This window comes from Helianthus annuus, chromosome 10 (assembly GCF_002127325.2).
Source record: "Helianthus annuus cultivar XRQ/B chromosome 10, HanXRQr2.0-SUNRISE, whole genome shotgun sequence".
Taxonomy (NCBI): domain Eukaryota; kingdom Viridiplantae; phylum Streptophyta; class Magnoliopsida; order Asterales; family Asteraceae; genus Helianthus; species Helianthus annuus.
Window position 1 is genome coordinate 1,846,976 of NC_035442.2, and position 8,025 is coordinate 1,855,000.

General features: G+C 34.3%; 2 protein-coding genes across 2 annotated transcripts in view; one reads left to right on the plus strand and one right to left on the minus strand.

Moving 5' to 3' along the window:
- The first annotated feature begins 374 nt into the window (after window positions 1-374).
- On the plus strand, window positions 375-1,506 carry LOC110887061 (uncharacterized mitochondrial protein AtMg00810-like). Its single transcript, XM_022134967.2, has 3 exons — window positions 375-445; window positions 546-960; window positions 1,108-1,506. Exons 1-3 carry the CDS (start codon window positions 375-377, stop codon window positions 1,504-1,506), a joined length of 885 nt encoding a protein of 294 aa, XP_021990659.2.
- A 241-nt stretch (window positions 1,507-1,747) lies between these two features.
- Window positions 1,748-8,025, minus strand: part of LOC110883783 (protein DETOXIFICATION 27) — a 6,456-nt gene continuing 178 nt past the window's right edge. The window contains exons 1-8 of the mRNA XM_022131431.2: window positions 7,803-8,025; window positions 4,266-4,807; window positions 3,894-3,980; window positions 3,722-3,778; window positions 3,351-3,589; window positions 2,974-3,092; window positions 2,073-2,162; window positions 1,748-1,961 (exon numbers count right to left, since the gene is read on the minus strand). The exon at window positions 7,803-8,025 is cut by the window's right edge and continues 178 nt beyond it. Coding sequence (XP_021987123.1) covers window positions 1,923-1,961; window positions 2,073-2,162; window positions 2,974-3,092; window positions 3,351-3,589; window positions 3,722-3,778; window positions 3,894-3,980; window positions 4,266-4,807; window positions 7,803-8,025 — 1,396 coding nt within the window. The 3' untranslated portion in view covers window positions 1,748-1,922. The remainder of the gene's footprint in view (window positions 1,962-2,072; window positions 2,163-2,973; window positions 3,093-3,350; window positions 3,590-3,721; window positions 3,779-3,893; window positions 3,981-4,265; window positions 4,808-7,802) is intronic.

The window sequence follows — 8,025 nt, forward strand, 5'->3', positions numbered from 1 at the left end:
CATCGTGCTCTTTTTGCCTCCACCGATCCAATGACCTTCCACTCCGCTTCCAAAGATGCGAAATGGGTTAATGCCATGCATGTTGAATTTGATGCTTTACTCACAAATAAAACATGGACACTTGTGCCGTGACCTGTGCATGCCATTGTGGTAGGATCCAAATGGATTTTTCGGACTAAGTTTCACTCGGATGGGTTTGGTTGAACGACACAAGGCTCGCCTTGTTGCTTAGGGTTTTACTCAGGTCCCTGGTCTTGATTATTTTCACACATTCAATCCGGTTGTCAAAGCTGCCACAGTTCGCACAGTTTTGGCTATTGCGGTTATTAACGGCTGGCCTTTGCATCAATTAGACGTTAATAACGCATTTCTTCATGGCCATCTCACTGAGAACGTTTATATGGAACAACCAAAAGGCTTTGTTGATGCTTGTTTTCCATCTTATGTATGCAATTGAACAAAGCTATTTATGGGCTAAAGCAAGCTCCTCGTGCTTGGTTTCATCGTTTGAGTGTGTTCTTACCTACTTACGGTTTCGTGTGCAGTCGTTCGGATCCTTCTCTATTTGTGTTCAACCAAAATTCTTGTGTCATGTATCTTCTTGTTTATGTGGATGATCTCATCCTGACTGGGAATCAATCTACTGCTCTTCAAACTTTTATCTCCTGCCTCAACACTGAATTTGCCATAAAAGATCTGGGGAAACTTAATTATTTTCTAGGACTGGAGGTTACTTACACGACGAGTGGCTTATTCTTGAATCAGTCCAAATACACTAAAGATATTCTTGCTCGAGCAAAAATGTTGGAGGCGAAACCTGCCCCAATTCCTTTAAGCACTAATGTTTCTTTTGTTTTTGTAGGTGATCCATATCCAGATGTTACTCATTATCGTTCGATTGTTGGTGCTTTGCAGTACTTGACAATTACGAGACCTGACATATCGTATGCAGTAAATCAAGTCAGTTAATTCTTAGAGTCTCCGACCGTTGATCATTATCAAGAAGTCAAACGCATTCTCAGGTACTTAAAAGGAACGGTTGCATATGGACTTCACTACACTAGACCAACTCGTACCGCTTTGGTGGGTTATTCAGATGCTGATTAGGCTCGTTGTTTGGAAACACGTCGCTCCACTTATGGTTATTCTATATTTTTTGGGGGAAATCTTATATCTTGGAGTGCTAAGAACCAACCAACTGTTGCTAGATCAAGTTGTGAATCTGAGTATCGTGCCATAGCAAACACGGCTGCTGAAATTGTTTGGTTGACGCATCTTCTTCAAGAACTTCATGCATTACCTCTTGACAAGCCCACTATTCTTTGTGATAATCAAAGTGCTATTTTTCTCACGCAAAATCCTGTTTCTCACAAGCGGGCTAAACATATTGATCTTGATTATCATTTTTTACGTGAGCTTGTTACTGCCGGGAAACTTGTCACCAAATTTGTGCCAACCAAGCTTCAGGTTGCGGACATCTTCACGAAAAGTCTTCCTTCTCATTAGTTTGTCACCTTTCGTCAAACGCTTCACATTGGTCCTCCACCGTTCAGCTTGCGGTGGGATGTTAGATTAAATTAACTGATGTTATATCATTGTAATTTATGTATTCTCTAGGTAGCCAATGTGTATCTATAGAGTCTATATATATTGTAGTCCTAACTCCTTATGGGGTATTGAATACCACTTATAACATTCACCTCAGAAGATGTGTAACATTTCGCAGAATCCGTTTACAAAAAAAAAAAAAAAAACTATAATTTTATGTCAATTAAAAGATTTTCGAAATTGTTAAACTTGGTACAAATCAAATCCTACATTTGCACAAAAGGTCATTTGGGCAGGGTTAGATGATTATTTTGATTATGTTATTAAAAAAAGAATAGTAAATGTTGTTACATCTTTATATCCCGCATCACAAATTATTTTAGATTTGAATATTTTGCGACTGCCTTTTGAGCCTGCAAACGAAAAATAAATGATAATTGTGTCATCAACTAATATAGTGAATTTCATATGAATTAATATAATTCGTATAAGTAATATAATAATCATAAAAAGTTGAACATTACCTCATTTTCCCAATCACAACGAATGGTCATTATCCCTAATATGATCGTTTGTAACGCAGTTCCACCAAAAATCATTCCTCCCCATATTCCCTATTTATCAATATTCCACAGCATTAATTTAACTTATTTTAAATTTACAAAATATATATGAATAAGCATTTATTTAACAAAAACTAAAAAGTAACATTATGCAAGTCAATAACTAGTTTAGAATCGAAACAATTACCATTAAATTAGATGAATGCAAAAAATGCTTTAAAAATACTGCAAATTATTTTTATTAACTTGTTTTGAGGATCAGTGGGTTTGGCGCGTCCATTTAACTGAACAAAAAAGAGACGTAAAAACGTTGACCACTCACACACATTGTGGCGTGCTAGCTCGCAAAATTTAGACTATAAAACATTATCTTAAAAAAGAATAAGTGGTAACTGTAAAAACGTTATTGAAGCGGGTTCGAATAATAATAATAATAATAATAATAATAATAATAATAATAATAATAATATTATTATAACAATGATAATTAAATAAATTTATAAAGTATACGGTCGAATAAAATAAAAAGTAAACTATAAGGGTCATTTTATACTTTTACAAATACTATAAGGAAATATAACTAAAATAATTATCATGTATTAAAAGCTTGTGTACCATGGAATAAAGTGTATGAAATTGAATAATAATCTTGTGAGTATAAGCAATTTTGATAAATAATAGTAGGTTCATATCGAACAAAATATTATAGTTTTATAAGAGAAAGAGAAAATAAGATGCATAAATCGAACAAAATATTATAGTTTTATAAGAGAAAGAGAAAATAAGATTCATAAAATAATAATGGGTTAATATCGAACAAAATATTATAGTTTTATAAGAGAAAAGAAAATAAGATTCATACCTCAACACCGAGGTGCAAAATCAAGCCCAATACGATTCCAACAGGTAGTCCAACCAAGTAGTACGAGCCCAAATTAATATACGCAACCCATGATTGCCATCCCGAACCTACTGCTACTCCTGTAACAAGTAGTAAGAGGGCCAAACTATAAGAGAGTGACAACATATAATTCCCAACTAGTAAAAAATTTGACCCCTCAAAGCGTCAACAATCCCCTAGACCCTTATTATTTACCGTGTCACCATGTTATAATTTCCGGATGTCATGTTAACCCTTTTTTACTCTAACCATGAAATTAACCAAAACCGACCCACATTTCTAAATAAAATGTCCAGTTCTGGTGTCACGATATATATGGTGGTTTTTTAAGTCCTTACCAGAGATGACCGGTTGAATGCTGTTAAGAAGGATAGTGGCAGCTAAGAGCCATGCCATGTTATCAACCGCATCAAGAACAACCGTGCTCGATGAGAATATTAGAGCGAACTTGTTATGAAATACAACTATTAATACACAAAATACTAGCCCGATGACAGTTGAATGCAATATAGCCACAAATGTTGCATATTTCGCCCCATTCCCATTACCAGCACCAAGCTCATTCGACACTCTTACTCTGTAAACACACAAAAACAACAAGTTATAGTTTTGCTCGTAGCGCGCACACAATATGTAGAAATCAAGCATCCTTGCTGCAAAAAAAAAAAAAAAAAAAAAAAAAAAAAAAAAAAAAAAAAAAAAACCATACCCGATGCCCGCGAAAAAGGCAAGAGGAATCATCATTTCCCAACCATTGATGTTCATACTGCATACGTTTTCCAAAACAATGAAAAGGGTATTTAGTCTCTTAATCAATAATCATATATTTTAAATATATGTTAATTAATTAAAGTAATTTTAATTAGATAACAAAGAAATACCAAATCGATATCGCATCCACAGCAATGGTGGCATTCTTTAGAAATGCAGTCATTAGTATCAATACTCGATAGTACCAATTCTCCAAACTACATAAAAATAACACGCGATCAATGAATACAGATATACATTAAAACAATTTACTTATAAATGGGTCGATTTTACTTATATTTAAGTTAAGCTAGTCAAATGGGTCAAATCAAAATATTTATAGTTATACCTTATGATAACAATCAAATTAACTAATTCTAACAATGAACAAAAAGATTGTTTGCATGTCAACTCAATCTGACATGACTCATTTCAACTAGAGCCCATTTTAATTCAATTCGGAATTAACGATGTATAGTTTGTAAATTAGGGAAGAATTATACCAAAGCATGACACCCGAAGCAGCCGAAAGTTTCACGAACTCCCACAACCCCGAAAACGCTTGCATAGAAAAACCATTCCAAGTCAAAGGACACCCTCCAAGAGCGGTATACGAAAACAAACAAACGAAATTCAACCACCATGAAATATCCAAAGCAACCACCGTCCCAACAATCCCGAAATGAAACACATTCATAAAAAGCCAAGTAAGCAAGATATGTATGGCGAGAATCACCAACGAAACCCACGCCAACACGGGAGTCTTGATTTGGCTTTGTAAAAATCGTTGCACTGGGAACAAGAACGCAAACGAAAAGTGTTGTGGTATTAGCCAAATAGCGGCTAGTCCGGATAACTCAGCAATCTCATCAGATTGACCTAAGAACTTTAGGATCGGTGTGGCATATATGTAGAATGGCAATGTCACTATACAACATATCAATAGAACGATCCACGACCGTTGCATGTATATTCCCAGCATGCCGTACCTTTTCGCGCCAAACGCTTGTCCACACAACGTCTCGAGTGCACTAGCCATTCCGAGCTATAACATAAATGTGTCGAGGTTTTAATGCATAGAATTGTTTTTAGTACCAAACTATTACATGTTCTCTATGTGGTTGACATATAAGATGCACAAAAATAAAGTAACCCCCAAAAGTGAAAGTATTGAATAATCAACTTTTTTATCCGATTTCAAGCAATCAGCAATTTTAGAAGGCCAACTACTACTCGAAAGCAAGTGATTTTAAATATAGAGTAAATTACTTTTTGACTTCCTATTTTTTAGTTTTTTAACCATTTAAGTTCAAAATCAAAAAGTTTAACGCCCTGAGTGTCTAACCACTCATTTTATAACGTTTTGAGTCTATTTTTTTAACACTTGTACTTTTGATTTTGTACTCAAGTGGTTAAAATTACTAAAACACGGAGCCTTAAAACGTTATAAAATGAGTGGTTAAGGACTCATGGCGTTAAACTTTTTAATTTTAAACTCTAATTGCTAAAACCACTATAACACATGTACAAAGTAATTTACTCTTAAATATATTATGAAGGCCAACTACTACTCAAAAGCAAGTGTTTTAAATAGATTATTAAAATTTAAATGCTAAACTAATATAATTTTCATTTAAAAAATATGATTCAATACAAGAATTTGTACAAAATGATTGATGTGATATGCTCAGATTTTTTGGATTTATTCCATAAGTTAAGGTTAGTTTTCATGAAAATTCTAAAGTCAAAATCAAATTATTATACATATGAATTAAAACTTACGATGAAGAGTATTTTTTAGCTTGATGCATGAAATTACAATATCGTCCTTAGAGAATGGAGTTTTCTACCTAGATAAACAATGGTGCTCTCTGCTTTTCGTTTAGACATATGTTTATTATTTATTTATTTACCAAACAAATAAACAATAGTGTTCTTTGCTTTTCCTTTATACATGTTAATTTTTTATTCATGTTTTGATAAATGTTTTGTTTAAAATCGAATTATTTTTTTTTGTTTCGTGACAAACTGAAACACAATATTCGCTTTTACGGTTTCGGTATAAATTTCGTTCTAATCCTAGCCGAACAACATTGAAAATGAAGTTCAAAATAAAGTATTTTTTATCATAAGTGATAGAATGTGTTGCTAATGTACCAGTGTCATGGCTAACCAAATTGATTTCGCGTGATGTGATCGATATCTCAATATCTTTTGGACATATCACGACTTTATTTTTCTGTTTTTTGTTGTTATACCAAGTATGGATAACGTAATTATACCGTAATGAACCGAATTCGTATCAAATGAGTTCCTGACACAACGTGCTGGGAAATAACACTAGTTATTATATATATATTATTTGAAAGTGTCGATGAACAGTGGTTCAAATTTTTTTATTATTGTTTTTTTTTTCTGAGTTTATGTTATTATGTTTATTTTTTTATTAATTTAATTGATTTTAAACAATTTTTTTCTTATAAAATGAATGCACATTGGTATCAATGTTGTTTGGTTGATTAGTTTGATATTGTTTTTTTAGGTTTTCATTATTATATTGTTTTCTTATTAAATTATGTTTTCAAACAATAAAAATAAATATGGTATTGTACAGATGTTGTCTAATCGGTTTCGATTCGGTTTGTTACGATAGCGGCATCTGTTTTATAAATAAAAATCGCAATGTTGAAATAAAATAAACATAAAATGCAAACGAACCGAACCGTTATCAGCTAAACAACATCAGTTCCGATATCGATATATGTTTTTATTGTTTTCGATCGATGTAATGTTTTCTCTTTCGACTACTATAACAAGTGCGGGTAACGTAACGAACCAAGCTGATACCGACTGAATTCCCGCCGCGAAGCGCGGGGGAATCTCACTAGTATACATGAAAACAAAATTATGGAATTTCACAAATGTAAATGAACGGACAAAAAGCTTTTTCATGTTTGTTCATTTAACAGAACAAGCATAAAATACGGTTCATCTTAGGCCATGGGGTATGGGGCGGGGGTTTGGGCGTGGGTTGGGGGAAAACGCCCAAGGCACCACCTCGGGTGGGCTTGGGTTGGGGCGTGGCCCTTGGGGCTTGGCTTTCAAGCCGGGCGTGGGGCGGGGGGACATGCTAGCTGGCTTGCTCTTATTGGCTTGCTCTTTTTGTATTATTTTTTTTAACAATCTGCCACACCCAACCCAAACCCAAGCCCAACCCGCGCCCCGTCATACCCCGGGGACACGTAACCACGCGGTGGGGGCTCCCGTTCCACGTGTCAACAAGTACCTCAACCCAAGCCTCGCCATACCCCATGGTCTTAATAAGGAAATTGAAAATAAACTAACTTCTGGTAAAATGGTTCGCTAAGCTTCTTGTTCTTTAGTGTACCAAAATCGAAACCCATCACATGATCTATTCCTTTTTTTAGAAATTTTATATATACCCAACATATCACATGATCTTTTCTTGTAACTCTTGAATTCAATACCGAATATACAAGTTGATGATGTAAATTTAATTTTTAATTTGAGGTGTAAAAATCTCAAACTCTTAATGGGCATCCAATAATCGGTTTTGAACATTAAACCAAGCGTTCAACTATTATTCACATTTTAGCTCGACTTTCAAAAATCATTTTAAGTTCACTTTTTTTTTAGCTTGAATTTCAAAAATCAACTTTTAAGTTCACCTTTTTTCAAATTTCCGACTAAGTTTTATATTTCAAACCAGATTAAACTAATTTCAAACAAAATTTTAAGTTCACTTTTTTTAGTTCGGTTTGAAATTTTCATTCCAATCACAGGGCAAATTACATAAGGATAGCAGGTAGACGAGTAACAAACTACACTGCTGCTTGTTGCCCATTTACCTTCTATTTCAATGTAATTTCTAATCAAGTTTAATGAAGATTCATTAAACTAAAAGAAATAAGTACCAAATTAACTGACTAATTTAAAAGATAAACAAATAAATAAATAAATCTAAAAACCGAATGGCGAAAAAAGAAAGACCTTCATTTAAAGAAAAACTTATTACGTACAAGTAGGCCGAAATTGAAGCCAACGATGACGCCAGTGGAGATGGTGATAGCGGCGAGTTCAACGTCGCCTAGGTGGCCAGCGAACGCTTGGGTGACCACGTTCATCGTAAAGGTGGCGACACGGCTGAAGATGGAAGGACCAACTATGTACCATAGCTTCTGTGATTCTAGCCAAAATCTTGGTTTCGGGCTTTCGCTAACCGGTGGCGCATGTAATAGTCCA